This window comes from Heloderma suspectum, chromosome 1 (assembly GCF_057233095.1).
Source record: "Heloderma suspectum isolate Gila_16-S chromosome 1, 16-S_ref, whole genome shotgun sequence".
NCBI lineage: Eukaryota > Metazoa > Chordata > Lepidosauria > Squamata > Helodermatidae > Heloderma > Heloderma suspectum.
Window position 1 is genome coordinate 229,093,406 of NC_139458.1, and position 16,448 is coordinate 229,109,853.

General features: G+C 44.6%; 1 protein-coding gene across 2 annotated transcripts in view; it reads right to left on the bottom strand.

Annotated features, from left to right (window-relative positions):
• Positions 1–16,448, bottom strand: part of COL4A2 (collagen type IV alpha 2 chain) — a 396,880-nt gene that overhangs the window by 41,329 nt on the left and 339,103 nt on the right. For both annotated transcript variants that reach the window (XM_084820997.1, XM_084821006.1), the window contains 4 exons: positions 8,672–8,779; positions 7,081–7,152; positions 6,654–6,779; positions 4,721–4,837 (listed from right to left, as the gene is read on the bottom strand). In XM_084820997.1, coding sequence (XP_084677123.1) covers positions 4,721–4,837; positions 6,654–6,779; positions 7,081–7,152; positions 8,672–8,779 — 423 coding nt within the window. The remainder of the gene's footprint in view (positions 1–4,720; positions 4,838–6,653; positions 6,780–7,080; positions 7,153–8,671; positions 8,780–16,448) is intronic.

The window sequence follows — 16,448 nt, forward strand, 5'->3', positions numbered from 1 at the left end:
GTCCGATTCTGTAGCCAACTGTTGATCCACCGGATCGTTGTTTCATCTAGCCCACTTTGAGCTAGTTTGCTCATCAGGATATCATGGGACACTTTGTCGAAAGCTTTGCTGAAGTCGAGGTATATGATGTCTACAGCATTCCCACGGTCTACAAGGGAGGTTACTTGATCAAAAAATGAGATCAGATTTGTCTGGCAAGACTTGTTTTTGATAAATCCATGTTGGCTTCGAGTAATCACGGCATTGTTGTCAAGGTGCTTCCAGATGGATTCCTTTATCATCTGCTCCAGAATTTTCCCAGGGATTGATGTCAGACTGACTGGTCTGTAGTTCCCAGGTTCCTCCTTTTTACCCTTTTTTTGAAGATAGGGGCAACGTTAGCCCTCCTCCAGTCATCTGGCACTTCCCCCGTCCTCCATGATTTCTCAAAGAGTATAGACAGCGGTTCTGAGAGTTCTTCTGCCAGTTCCTCTAGGATGCAGTTCATCTGGCCCTGGAGATTTGAACTCATTCAAAGTAATGAGGTGTTCCTTGACCATATGCCTATCACTCTCAAGCTGCAATCCTGCCCCTTCAGCCTGTACTTCGCCTTTGCCAGGGGGGTCATAGACCCTCTTTTGGGAGAAGACTGAGCCAAAGTAGGAATTGAGCAGCTCTGCCTTTTCTTTGTCATCTGTTATCGTTTTGCCATCCTTATTTAATAGCTGAATAACCATTTCTTTCCTCTGCCTTTTACTATGCACGTAGCTGAAGAAAGCCTTTTTGTTGTTTTTAACATCCCTTGCTAACCTCAGCTCATTCTCAGCTTTAGCCTTCCTGACGCCATCCCTGCAATTCTGTGCTATCTGCCTGTACTCTTCCTTTGTTACTTGGCCTTCTTTCCACTTCCTATATGTGTCCTTTTTTGTTTTCAGGTCATCCCTAAGCTTTTTGTGAAGCCACATTGGCTTCTTCTGTTGTCTTCCACCTTTTCTTCTTGTTGGAATTGCTTGTGATTGTGCCTTGAGAATTTCCTTTTTTAAAAGCTCCCACCCATCTTGGACTCCTTTTCTCGCTAGCATCGCTTGCCATGGGACCTTACTGATCATTGTTCTGAGTCTATGAAAATCAGCTTTCCTAAAATCCAGGGTACGCGTTTGACTACACTCAGCTTTTGCTTCCCTTAGAACCAAGAACTCAAGTACAACATGGTTGCTTTCCCCCAGAGTTCCTGTAACTGCTACTTTATCCACTAAGTCATCTCTGTTGGTTAGGATCAAGTCAAGGATAGCTGATCCTCTAGTTCCTTCCTCTACTTTCTGTAGGAGGAAGTTATCCGCCACACAAGTCAGGAATTTCCTGGAGGGGCCATGTTTTGCAGAATTTGTCTCCCAACAAATATCGGGGAAATTGAAGTCCCCCATGACTACTACATCATGCTTCCTTAAAACATTGGCTATTTGCTTTTCAAAAGTTTCATCCTTGTCTTCTCCTTGATTGGGTGGCCAGTAGTAGACTCCGACCACCAGGTTCCTTTTATTCTTTGCTCCATTTATTTCATCCCAGATGCTCTTGATGGCATCTGGCATCAGATGCTCTCGATCTGATGGCATCAGATGCTCTCGATGGTCCACCTTTCAGAACCTACACTAATTGGGTTCTAGACACTCCAGTGGGTAACCAAGCTAAGTCCAAAGAAGCAAAAATCACCACAGACGAAAAAGTAAATTGAAATCTATTTAACACTTTATGTAAGAAAATTACAAAATTATGAAAAGTAGCATGAAAACTAAGCAAGAAAAACAAATGTATGAAAATTAATTTATAAGGAAGTGGTCGATTTTTATTAGGTTCTGGAATGATCGATTTGATCATTCATCGATTTGATATGCCCCTGTTCATTGTTTATAATCTCCTTAGTACCTCCACACATACACATTTTATAGAGTTGTGGTGAAGTGACCAGTGCCAATGCAGTGTATTTATAGGAATACAGAAATATATTGCAGTTTCTGTATGTGTCAATTTACAATGTATAATCCAACGTTTTGTATTTTCCCCCCTAAAAATGCATTAATAAATTTGTTTTGGGGGGAAGCTTACATTGATGGCTATAGACATTGTACAGTAATAAGTCATATGGTTTTGTGCCATGGTGATACTGCTTGCCAGTATCACCATGGCACAAAACCATGGATCCAAGGCACAGCTTCTCATGAAACATCATGATTTTGGGATACCAATAAAACCACCAGCAAATCAGAGAATACATCTGTGGACACAGAAGTGACAGATGATTTTATGGTGGTTTTGGAGGGTCTCTTATAAAACCATGGGGATTATGCTGCAACACACCCACAGTATTAGGACTATTAGGGTTTTCATTGTTCATGTGATATTGCACCTAATTATGGAACAACTACTTTGATTCGCTCCCCACAAGGGGGTGGCAGAAAGTGTTCAGCCCAAACAGCAGTGCTCATCTGTCTCTTTTGCTGCAGCACCAGCTGCTTTCTAGTTCTGCGTAGGAGGAGGGGAAGCCCAGCACAGGATGCTCTGCCAGGAGAGAAAGGTTGTTTCGCCTCACTAATGCTGTTTTCCTCAGGATTTGGGGCTGGGGTACAACCAAGCATGGCCCAAGTCCCTACCTGAAAGAGTGCCACTCTTCTGCAAAATTACTAAACTGCTGAAGTAGAATTCAAACAGTGCCACAACAAGGGTTCTTCCAGACAAGGGTTTTATTCTGCAATCACCCTGCTTCAAACACTGATTTTTATGGAGGGGGAGCGGGCTCCAGACAGAATAGTCTTCCATTTATAACCCTCCTGTGTTTTCCCCATCACTTCTTCCATCATTTTTCTTAATACACAAATAAACTATTAAGGAGAGAAAGACCACATAGCTGCCTTCCAAATGATAGTGCTAGGAACTGTCTGTCTGGAAGCACCCTCAGAGACAGTGGGCCTGTTCAGACACACATGGGGAGGGTGGTTAGGCTAACCATGCTGCAGGGTGGTTAGTGCTAACCACTGCGAGAGCTCCTGCCTTATGTGCAGGTAACCATGGCCCACAGTGTGGTTAGCCTAACCACTCACTTACCACCATGGTTACCACTAAACTCTGCAGTCCCCTGGATAGTCTGCCATGCATCCCAGAGGCCTCAGCAGAGAAAACTGCTGCGGGGGGCCATTTCAGGGCTTGGCGCTGTAGCTGCCATGGGCAGCCATTTTGCACTTCCCCAGTGTAGCTGCCGCATGTGGCCATTTTGTGTCTCCATGCTGCAGTGACTGCAGGCAGCCATCTTGGTGCTTGCTGCTGCAGCAGCCTACACCCCCTGGTGCTGCGGCACATGAGCCCCAGGCGTGTCCCGCAGCCTGGACTCATGTGGTCTGAGAGCCATTTTCCCAGTTCCAAATGCCTCTAACCGCCGCTTGCCTCTGTAGTCCGTAGTCCGACGCCCCAATGCAGAGTGCATACCAGCGTCCACTGCGGTGTAAGCAGCCATGGGCAGCCATCAGGAAGCTGGACCATGGCATGAATGGCAGCCCATGGTGCAAACAGCAGAGAACCACTCTTCTCTGCTGGCTTTTATTGTGGCATGCAGTAGGCTACTGCAGAGGGTAGCATATTGGCTGGCTCACGGCAGCTGTATCATTTGCTGCTGGGCAGATCTCAACCACAGAGATCTGCTGCTTTGGGATGAGCAGCTACTCCTTCTTTGGTTGCTCTTGCCACGGAGCTCTATGGAAGCAGTCAGTTAACCATGGAGGCCTGTTCAGACATCACGCTGAGCCGTGGTAGAGCCCACTAACCATCTTGCAGCAAGTGGTTAGTGAGTGTGGTTAGTCCACGGTTAATTAACCACCATGGTTGGGGAAAACACAGTTCACATGATGGTTAGCTCAAAAACGCTAACCATCATGGCTTAGTGTGATGTCTGAACAGGTCTAGTGTCAGTGGGGTGGGGAAAGGAGGCAGAGGGAAACTGAAGAAAAAGTGACCCTGTTGTACTGCCAGTAGGCAGGGCCAGTTTGGAGAACATGGATATCCCTCCAGTTGAAGGAACCAAGCAAAACTTTGGCCCTGCCTATGGGGGCTATCCTGAATCAGAGTGCCCTCCAGAAGTCTGAGAAAACCAGTATTGTGGCTGCAATCCTATCTATACTTACCTGGGGGCAAACCGCACTGAACATACTGACCTGGTTTGCACGATCACACTGAGGGAAATAAGTCACTGTGGCTTATTTTCCCCACCGCATGTGCCTGTTGTTGGGTTATTTGAGGGTTGCTGCTCACTCCAAACAGGCCATGCTGCCCGAGTTTGGATGACATGGCAAGCCACACCAGTGAGGGTAATTAGGGAAATCTGTCGGGCACACGACAGTCATGCGTGACAAGAGAACTAAGCCACTGTGACTGATTTCCATCAGTGCTATTGTGTGAACTGGCCCACTGAGAGTTACTTCTGAATAAACAGGATTGTTCTATGTCAAGTGCTTACAATAAAGGGGCGCCTCCCACCCGGCCTGAATTTCGGCCAGGCGAGGCGGGAAGCCTCCCCCCCCTCGCATGAACTTCGGGGGGAGAAGTGAAGCGCCTCCCCCCCACCGCGAAAAAAGCTGCGGGACAAGGTAAGTCCCTTTCGTACATCCCTAAAATATTCTTACCTAGTTTAGTTCAGGAATATTTATAACATTGCACTGAAAGCCCTTAGTATGCATTGATACCAGTACTGTGTTACCTGGCACTCCATCCAAACCTGCTGATCCCACGTCGCCAGGTGTTCCAGTTATATTGGAAACTCCAGGAAGGCCTGGCCTTCCATCAGGTCCAGGAGTACCAGCTGAGCCTCGCTGTCCTGCCATTCAGAAATTAAGGTATTACTGTTTGGAGATGGAGGCACAAATAAGGTGAATGTTGCCATGGAACAACATTGTTGTCCTTGCAGCCGTGATAGACTATGCAAGAATTTACGTAGCCTATCACGGCTAACCCGCCCCCGCTCAAAAAACACGCAGCGTACGCAAATAGCGGCGGCTATGGCGGCCACCATTTGCGTTCCCTATTTTTCGCCATTTTATCTTACGTAAATATTCATGTAAGATAAAGCAGCGAAAAATAGGGAATGCAAATGGCGGCCGCCATAGCCGCCATTTGTGTACGCTGCGTGGTGTTTTTTGGGGGGGTTAGTCATGATAGGCTATGTAAATTCTTACGTAGCCTATCACGGCTCCCTGGCTGGATGCAAATGGCGGCCGCTATGGCGGCCGCCATTTGCATCCGCACTAGCGAGTCCGCGGCTGGAAATCCAGCTGTGGACAGCCCTGGCTGCCTGGCCGGCTGCTCCGTGGAGCTGCCGCGGAGCAGAGCCAGCTGTCGAGGATTCCGGGGGGGAGGACCGGATCACCTCCCCCCCTGTTGAGGATTCCAGGGGGAGGGACGGAGCGCCTCCCACCCCAACAAGAACAGAATCCGCGAAAAGGTAAGTGACTTTCGTACATCCCTAGTGCCCTTCCTTTTTCTTTTTCCCTTCTTTTGCTTGGTGGCCAGGCACACTGCAGAGGAAAGCATTGGCTGCAGCCACTCACCATCTCCATTTCCTAAGAATAAGTTTGAGCCCCACTGTGTAGCCCAGAGGCATTAACTGGAAATAATGGTGGCAGCGACTGGAAGCCTTTAGTTTGCTCTGAAGTAGTCCCAGATGCCATTAAGAAAATGTGCTAATTACACCCCCCGCCAGTGGTTGGGAACCTTGGCGAACCCCAAGAAAGGTGTCCTGGGATGCACTGGTGCCTTTGTGCCTCACATTACCTACCCTGCTACAGTCTGCCTAACTGAGAAAAGGAGATGCCATTCCACAGCTATATCAGAGGAGCCAATGTACTGTAAGTAGTAGAGTTATTTAGGGGTTACTGGTACAAGAACCAACAGCTACAAATAGACCATTAATTTTGTATGGAAATCACTCTTCTTAGAATTGTTATAAAAACTCACTGAAATTAAGTCAAAGTTGGGGTCAAGGGGGAATTTTCATCAGGCTGTGTTCCCCTCCCTTCCCTTGTAGCATGTGCCTTAGTTTCATTGCCTAAGTAATGTGGAACAGAGTTGTCATCTGGCTATTTTACAGCCAATAAAATGAGATTTAATAGTCAGTAAACATCAGATTTATCCAGATAAAGATTTAATTTTGTCTTCTTCATCGACCAGGTACGACAGGGTTCTGCCCTGGCTCTGTTATATGCTGCCAGCTTCTACCCCTCGTACTGTCTGATGACCCACTCCAGCTGCATCCCTGGCTCTATTGGTGCAGGCGGCAGTGTTTTTGAAATCAAAGTCGTAACTTCAGCTTAGAGCCTTGTAAAGGCTCTGAACAGGGTCTCCAATCTCTTTTTAAATTAAATTTTTGATTTTTACTGTTTCTAGATACAGAAAAGTATCACTCAGTAGAGTGTCCTGCTTTGAAACAGGTGTCGATCGATCTATGTTTGTTCACACATCTGGTTCAGGGCACTTCATGCATTCTGACTTTTATTCACAAAAGCAGACGTGTGTATACTTGTTTTACACTACTTCCTTAAATTAAATCTGTAATTTGGTAAGTGTTTTCTGGCTAAGGTTATTTTGTTAATTGGGAGGATGATAGTGCCATGTGTAAAACTTGTAAATAAACTAACCTGGATCTCCTCTTTCTCCTTTCTGACCTGGAGATCCTCTATTGCCTTCAATAGCACTTGGCTCTCCAACTGTACCTTTGTCACCCAAAATACCTGGAAAACCTGGTGGGCCATATCCATCTGGACCTGTTGTGCAAGAAGTTAGATTAAAGGAAGAGGAAGAAGACAATGTAAACTGCCGTGAATTCCTTGCAAGAGGAAAAAAGTGGGATATAAATGAAATAAATAGTGATATCTTTGAACGCAACTGGCACTTTTCTAGTTTTGTAAATGGTTATCTCAGTAATATTCATTATCCCACATGGTCCAGTGTGGAAGGCATGGTTGTCAAATTAAGAAGTGTTCGGATCCTGTAAGGATCTGAAAGTCTGGGATCTACAATGGAAGATAGTCCATCTCAGCAATAGTCAACACAATCTGAACATACCTGGTGATCCTAGCAAGCCTTTAGTACCTGCCAAACCATCTAATCCAGCGATTCCTCTGAAACCAGGGGCACCTGCAAAAGATACCAGACACTATTATTCCCAGATTTAATCACAAAATGAAAGCAAATTAACTTTTTGGTGCCAGATCAAGACTTTCTCTTTTCCCAGGCATTTGGCAGAATGTGATGAATTTTAATTGATCCTGGATTTGTTTTATAGTTTGGCTGATAGCTCAGAGTTGTTTTTAGATATATGTTGTCTCTATGTATACTGTCTGTGTGTTTTTTATGTTTTTAAATTTTGTGTATTGTGTTTTTAATGTTTTTAACCTTTGCGAACTGCCCACAGAGCTTCGGTTATGGGGCAGTATAGTAATATTAATTAATAATAAGTAGTGGTGGTGGTTGGGTTTTTAAGACATTTTCTCACATTGCAAGATTAGCGGGCCAGTGTACATGCACAGGAGCAAGACAGATGAAGTCCACATTCCGCCATGCACGCAAAGAGCAGATGTGGATCATGTTATGCTCTCTTCATCTTCCCTCACTTCAAAGGCAAGCAGGCAATCCTATTACAGAACCAGATTTTTTTTTAAGCCAGAAACTTTTTCAAAGCTATACCTAAAAAGAATGACTTCCACTCTGCAAAATGCAGGAAGATGTTTTCTTGAAAATATTGCATACATATTTGGAAACAAATGCAAACACCACCATTTTCAGTATGAGTTGGCATTTAAAACAATGAGTACCGAATAAACCACCGACTTCTGTTCCTTTAAACATGTATTTATTGTTTTTTAATTGGTTTGCGGTTGTTCCGTTCTTTTTTATATATATATAAATTTCATAAACATGTTTGTCTGAAGAAAGCCTCTTTGGCTGAAACATGTTGGGCTTGTAATAAATAAGTTATCATCAGCATCTTGGGGTATGGTCTCTCTTTTTGGTGGTTGCAACTTTAAAGTACTTCCATCATGCCCCCGCCCCTCACTGCATTTTTCCAGTAGTCTCAATCCTGCCTGTAAGGTCTTTTAATTGAACTCCCCCTGCCCCCAGGTGTGTGTAAATCTTAACTTGTTCAGTTTAAGAAAATGTCTTATTTTTCCTTAGACTTATACCCAAAGATTTATTATTTTGGCACATATTTTGGATCCTGCACCCTTACTGCAAGTGGCGTACATATTTAAATTCTGTAGGTTAATGTAATGTGTTGTGTTGCAGCAGCAAATATTATTTCAAAGCTTGGTGTTTTGGATCTCAGACCTGACCTCTGTCTGGTAGTCTGTTTGTGGAGCTGAGCACACTGGCATGGTAGTCAGATAGTTTGATCAGTTTTTTCCTGGCAGTCTGTGCCTAGCTTCAAGCAGCTTCTATATCCCTGTGTGCCTTTATGTTTTTGTTACCAGGGCAAATAGCAGCTTGGGAGCCAGGTAGGGGTGTGTGTGTGCGTCTGTGTGCGCGCGTGTGTGTGTATGAGCGCACATCTGTCTAGCACTGGGAAAGCAGCACAGGGGGGAGAGTTAACTTGAAGCTCAAAATATACAATAGTACAATAATGTACTAAAAACGAGAATGAAATAATTTAATTTACCTTTTTCTCCTGGAAGCCCAATCCACCCAGAACTTCCTTTTTCACCTGATAGTCCAGGAATACCTGGATCTCCAGACAAACCTCGTTCCCCAACCTGCCCTGGAAATCCTGTGGAACAAATATAAAGTCATTATTAAGTATCCATTAAATTGTTACTATATTAACCAAATGGTGGTAAAAGCAAGACTGGATGTATTGCATGAGTTTATTGTGAACTACTCCAAAGCTGCTGGTTGCTTTGATCTGGAAGGGATTGATTCTAGAGCAGATTATAAATGTAGGCACCTTGCCACTAATGCAGTCATCACTGGAAGCCAGCGTGGATTTGTCAAGAACAAGTCCTCCTAGACCAATCTTATTTACTTTAGACCAATCTTATTTACTCAGGTAATTTCCTTAATGGATTGCGGTAACGCTGGGGGCATAATATACCTTAACTTCAGCAGTGCATTTGACCAAGTGCCCCATGATATTCTGATTAGCAAGCTAGCTAAGAGTAGGCTGGATGGCACTACTATTAGGTGGATCCACAACTGACTGGAGAACCTTACTCAAAGTGTATCTCTACACCAGCCTAAAATCCTGCATTTAAAATGGGGCTTTTGGCATCCATTTTAAATGCAGGATCACAACTGACTCCCTTTACACGCGCTTCCTTTCCCCCCTCCCCTTCCCCCCTCCTTCTCCCCATATTTGAGTCTTCCATTATCTTTCATTGATCCTGCTCCTCTTCTTGCCGCTTTAACTCTTTTCACGGAGGAAACTGATGCAGAACACAACGGGGTGATTCGATCGCTCATTATATGTGATCTATTTAAAAATGGAACAAAGGGCATTTAGTGCAGGCCATGCCCTGGAGGGTCATGGCAGGGTCACGACATCATGTAAGGAGTGTGCAGACTTCCGTAAAGGAACATTCTCAATCACAGGATAAAAGGTCAGTGTGAAGGAGCCCAAAGAGTGCTTGTCACTAATTCCTCATCAAACTGTAAGGAGGTATCAAGTGGGGTGTCTCAGGGTTTGGTCCTGGGCCCTGTACTCTTCAACATTTTAATTCATGACTTGAAGGAAGAGGTGTTGGGGGAGTGCTTATCATAGAATCATAGAATAGTAATGTTGGAAGGGGCCTACAAGGCCATCGAGTCCAACCCCCTGCTCAATGCAGGAATCTAAGTCAGAGCATCCCTGACAAATGGCTGTCCAGCCTCGTCTTGAAGGCCTCCAGTGTGGAAGAGCCCACCACCTCCCCAGGTAATTGGTTCCATTGTTGTATTGCTCTGACACTCAGGAAGTTTTTCCTGATGTTCAGCCGGAATCTGGCTTCCTGTCACTTGAGCCCATTATTCCGTGTCCTGCACTCTGGGATGATCAAGAAGAGATCCTGGCCTTCTTCTCTGTGACAACCTTTCAAGTACTTGAAGAGTGCTATCATATCTCCCCTCAGTCTTCTCTTCTCAAGGCTAAACATGCCCAGTTCTTTCAGTCTCTCTTCATAGGGCTTTGTTTCCAGTCCCCTGATCCTCTTTGTTGCCCTCCTCTGAACCCTCTCCAGCTTGTCTGCATCCGTCTTAAAGTGCGGTGCCCAGAACGGGACACAGTACTCCAGATGAGGCCTAACCAGTGCTGAGTAGAGGGGAACTTGCAGTTCCCAGGATTTGGAAGCTATGCTTCTATTAATGCAGCCCAAGGTAGCATTTGCCTTTTTTGCAGCCACATCACATTGTTGGCTCATATTCAGCTTGTGATGGACAACAATTCCAAGATCCTTCTCGCTTGTAGTGTGGTTGAGCCACGTATCAGCTTTGCAGATGACACAAAATTGAGTGGAATAGCAAATACCTTAAAAGACAGAAACAAAATTCAAAATGATCTTGATAGGTTTGAAAACTGGGCAGAAAATAACAAAATGAAATTTAACAGAGACAGGTGCAAAGTTCTTAGGAAAGAGAAATCAAATGCACAGGTATAAAAGGGGGGATACCTGGCTTGGCAATAGTATGTGTGAAAAGGATCTTGTAGTCAATCAAAGGCTGAATATGAGCAGTGTGATGTGGCTGCAAAAAATGCAAGTGGAATTTTAGGTTGCATCAATAGAAGTAAAGTTTCTAAGGGAGTGTCTACATTAAGCAAAACCCCTGCAAAACTCCACATCCTTTCCAGAGCTTCCTGCTTTTGGTTTCTTTGTGGGATTAGGAAGCGCTCCTTTACATGGCAGCCACAAGGTTTGAAATGAGGGAGAGCCTCCCTCCCTCCATGGCATGTGTGCAAAGGGGGGGGGGGAGTCTTGTTTTCATAGCTTAACTTCTCCTGTACTGTCTTCTTGCAGCCCCCAGGAAACCTCTTACTTACTTCTGAGTAGACATAAAATGTAAGATTGTGCTGTAAATCTGCAACGCTTGGCACACTTATGTGGGAGTAAGCCGCATTGAACTCAATGGGACTTCTGAGTAGACATAAGATCACCTTTGAAGTCTGCAACCCTCAGCACACTTACTTGGGAGTAAGCCCCACTGAACTTAATGGGGTGCTCTGAATCAACAGAGGACGTTGCTTCTGAGCCTGGTGGGGAGGGAGATCAGATGTGTCTCCCTTTGTTGCAGGGAGGCATTTTACCCTCTTCTCCCTCCAATTGAGAAATGCAGAGGCAGGAGTCACAATCAGCAGCAGGTGATTCTTGCCCTCGTGCCTGTCAAATCTCATCCTGACCGCTCCCACAACAACTGAAAACAAATGCCCACAGCAGGCAGACACAGCGGTTTCTTCCGCTATTGGAGAATTGCACAGGGAGATCATGTGGTGCTCCTGTTCCATGGGCTGGAAAAAATACCACATTCTTTGCGTTTGGGGAAAACACGTCATAGGCTGGGGGAAATGGTGGGAGAGACCCTGGGGGGTAACGGCAGCATCATCTAAAGAGCCCACAAACTTTTGAGAGACAGCCATCTCAATAGCAGGATAAAAGCTCCGTGTGATGAATCCCAAAATCATGGGAAATAATAGTTTCACTCTACACTGCACTGGTCAGACCTCATCTCGAATACTGTGTCCAGTTCTGGACACCACACTTTAAGAAGGATTCAGCCAGTATATTGGAATGAGTTCAGAGAAAGGCAATGAAGATGACAAGGGGACTAGAAACGAAGTCTTTCAAAACGGAAGGAAAAGGGATTGGGTATGTTTAGCCTGGAGAAGACAGGGGTGGGTGGGGTGGGGGGAGAATATGATAGGACTTTTCAAGTACCTAAAGGGTTGTCACACAGAAGAGAGCTGCAATCAGTTCTCTATCATCCAAGAGTGTACGACATGAAATATCAGGCTTAAGTTACAGGAAGGCAGGCTGAACATCAGGAAACATTTCCTAACATTCAGAGCAGTCAGACAATGGAACCAACTGCCTAGGGTGGTGGTGGCTCTCCATCGCTGGAGGTCTTCAAGTGGAGACTGGGCAGCCCTCTGTCAGGGATGCCTCAGACTGGATTCCACCAGGGAGCAGGGGGTTGGATCCAATGGCCTCTTCCAACTCTATGATTCTATGAATCTATGATGTGGTCTGTATTTAAGAGTATCCCAGACTTATTATTTTTAGATTCCATAACTAGGACTCTGCTGTTTGCGTGTGGATTATGTGGTGCACCAATGTCATATATTCCCAACATATAGAACAAACAGCGGGAATGCCATTTTAGAGTACCTACTGTGGTGTAGATTGGTTTGTTGTCAAATTAAAGCACAGAGTAGGTAGATTTGCCAATTTTGCTCTTTCCACAATTGTAAAAAAATGCATGAAAAAACTGCAGTCTTCAAGATGTAATGAGGACAATGAGGCATATCATGTGGGCATGTCCTATAGTGGCTTCTTTTTGATTGGAAGTCATTGCTCGTATAAATTTTGTTCTTGAAAAATCTGTGATAATAGCACAAGTACATTCACATTTAAACTACATCTCTGTGATGTGGGGATTAACAGGTGGACAGCAAAAGTGAATTCTGAGAGCCCTTACAGCTGTAAAGAGACTAAGGGCTTCTCCACACCAGGCATTTTATCCCACAAATTTACCAGGGCTTCTGCTTCTGGATTCTTTGCAGGATTAAGACTGGCTTGTTCACACACACTTCCTCTTTTTTTTGGGGGGGAAGGGGGGATTGCCTTTATCTGCAAGTTCTATATATTTCATATTTCAAGGCACTGCTGTTATAGTGCAACTCTGTCATGCTTAGATTCAAATCAATTCAAATCACCATTTTTTAAATAGCTCATTATCCCAGTTGCAAATAAAGCCACAGAAATGGTCACAAAGCATGGGAGAGGCCCTGTATGGTGACGATGTCATGTAAAGCATCCCCAGACTTCCATGAATAACGATAAAAGATCCATGTGGAGAAGCCCTTATACTCCAAACCTGGAAGGAAAAACACCCACAACCTATCACTCAATGGACTGAAGACCTTATTGCTCTTGCTACGTTTCAGCATATCTCCTACAACCGATAGAGTCGTACGGATGCTTATTTAGATATATCAACTGGTTATATTAACATATATATTTGAAATGGAAATTTCTCTCCCTCCTTGTGTTTTCTTTTTTTCCTTTTCTTTTCTTTTCCCTACAGTTAATGATTACTGTATATTGACATGTTTCATGATATTAGTCCCCCCGCTTTTTTTGGCTTTTTGTTGTTCTTACCACTGTGTTGCAACTAAAAAGATGATTTTAAAAAATTGCTGTACTTCTGCAATCCTTAGGGTTTGCCTGAGCCTGCTAATACTGCCCACTTGCATGTGGCTGGTGCCATCTTGGCTATATAAGGATCAACATTCAGAGGGGCTGTTCGCATGACACAGCAGCCAACCGTGGGTTATTGAGCCTGTGGAGAGGCTGCAGTGCATGTGGGGCATGTGCGGCTGCCATGGGAATATACACCTCTCACTACAAGCCTTTTGTCGCAGAAGCATCACTGTGATAGTGTTTCTTCTGCCCATGCAACTGCATGGTCCCCAGTGGGAACATGACACTGAATATCAAGCAATATCCATTGTGTTTAAAATGTATTTGTGTTGTTGCTGTCGTTCAGTCGTTCAGTCGTGTCTGACTCTTCGTGACCCCATGGACCATAGCACGCCAGGCCTTCCTGTCCTCCGCTCTCTCCCGGAGCGTGCTCAAGTTCATATTCATTGCATCGGTGATGCTATCTAGCCATCTCATCCTCTGCCGTCCCCTTCTCCTTTTGCCTTCAATCTTTCCCAGCATCAGGGTCTTTTCCAGGGAGACTTCTCTTTGCATTAGGTGGCCAAAATATTTGAGCTTCAGCTTCAGTATCTGTCCTTCCAATGAGCACTCAGGGTTGATTTCCTTTAGGATGGACTGATTTGACCTCCTTGCAGTCCAGGGGACTCGTAAGAGTCTTCTCCAGCACCACAGTTCGAAAGCATCGATTCTTCGGCGCTCAGCCTTCCTTATAGGCTCACAACCATACGTTGCTACTGGGAAAACCATAGTTTTGATTAGACGGACCTTTGTCGGCAAGGTGATGTCTCTCCTTCTTACTATGCTGTCTAGGTTGGCCATAGCTTTCCTCCGAAGGAGCAAGCGACTTTTCATTTCATGGCTACAGTCACCCTCTGCGGTGATCTTGGAGCCCAAGAAAATAAAATCTGTCACTGCTTCCATTTCTTCCCCTTCTATATGCCAGGAAGGGATGGGGCCAGATGCCATGATTTTAGTTTTTTTAATGTTGAGTGTCAAACCAGCTTTTGCACTCTCCTCTTTCACCCTCAACAAGAGGCTCTTCAGATCCTCTTCGCTTTCTGCCATTAGGGTGGTATCGTCTGCGTATCTGAGGTTGTTGATAATTCTCCCGGCTTTCTTAATTCCAACCTGTGATTCATCCAACCCGGCGTTTCTCATGGTGTACACTGCATATAAATTAAATAAGCAGGGCGACAATATACAGCCTTGTCATACTCCTTTCCCAATTTTGAAATAATCGGTTGTTCCATGTCCGGTTCTTACTGTTGCTTCTTGACCCTCGTACAGGTTTCTCTGGTGCTCCCACCTCTTTAAGAATTTGCCACAGTTTGTTGTGATCCACAAAATCAAAGGCTTTAGCGTAGTCAATGAAGCAGAAATATATGTTTTTCTGGAATTCTCTTGCTTTCTCCATGATCCAGCGAATGTTGGCAATTTGATCTCTAGTTCCCCTGCGTCTTTGGAACCCAGCTTGTACTTCAGGTAGTTCTCAGTTCACATACTGCTGAAGCCTAGCTTGTAGGATTTTGAGCATCACCTTGCTGACATGTGAAATGAGCGCAATTGTACGGTAGTTTGAACACTCCTTGGCATTGCCCTTCTTTGGAATTGGAATGTAAACTGCCCTTTTCCAGTCTTGCGGCCACCGTTGAGTGTTCCAAATTTGTTGGCATATTGAGTGCAGCACTTTAACAGCATCATCTTTTAGGATCTTAAATCGCTCAGCTGGAATACTGTCATCTCTGCTAGCTTTGTTGTTACTAATGCTTCCTAAGGCCCACTTGACTTCACTCTCTAGGATGTCTGGCTCAAGTTCAGTGACCGCACTGTCATGGCTATCAGGGACATTAAGATCTTTCCTGTATAGTTCTGCTGTGTCTTCTTGCCACCTCTTCTTAATCTCATCTGCTTCTGTTAGGTCCCTGCCTTCTTTGTCCTTTATCATGCCCATCTTTCCACAAAACGTTCCCTTGAGATCTCCGATTTTCTTGAAGAGATCTCTAGTCTTTCCCATTCTATTGTTTTCCTCGATTTCTTTGCATTGTTCATTGAAGAAGGCCTTCTTGTCTCTCCTTGCTGTTCTCTGGAACTCTGCATTCAGTTGGGTATATCTTCCCCTTTCTCCCTTGCTTTTCGCTTCACTTCTTTCCTCAGCTACTTGTAAAGCCTCATCAGACAGCCACTTTGCTTTCTTGCATTTCTTTTTCTTTGGGATGGATTTCGTTGCTGCCTCCTGAACAACGTTACGGACCTCCGTCCATAGTTCCTCAGGCACTCTGTCTATCAGGTCTAATCCCTTAAATCTATTCCTCACCTCCACTGTATATTCATCAGGGATATGATTGAGGTCATACCTGAATGGTTTAGTGGTTTTCCCTACGTTCTTCAATTTAAGCCGAAATTTTGCAATAAGAAGCTCATGATCTGAGCCACAGTCAGCTCCAGGTCTTGTTTTTACTGACTGTATGGAGCTTCTCCATCTTTGGCTGCAAAGTACATAAACCACACACCAATGTGCAGTGCTGCAATTGTGGGAGAAACGGGCAGTGATTTGAAGACCATGTGAGCAGAGCAGAGTGATCATTACTTTGTAATGTGATTTGAGTCACATGTTGCTTTGTATTGCTTTCATTGTGTTAGAAGTGGGATGTGGTTGCAAGATGAACCCTGCTGCCTCAGGGCTTTATTTTTTTCTTTTTAAAAAAACATTGTTTAATTAATGTGTGGGGGTGGGGGGGCAAAGTAATGAAGATAAAAGCAGCAGGTTCTGCAAAATACTAGAATGAAGATGCAGAAATCACATGAGGATTAATGACTGGAGAGTGCATCATGTACATCTCTAATGAGCCAGGAATTGTAGTACTGGTATAAAAGCCTAATGTGGACTGGCCACAAATATATCCAAATTTTGGGGGATTGCAATGATGAAGAGTTCTTAAAAAAGTATGCTAATAATAATGAAAGAGGGAATTTTCTTCATTTCTTGGGTGCTGCCTCTGCCCTGCCTTGCATAGGAAGCATCGGCACTCC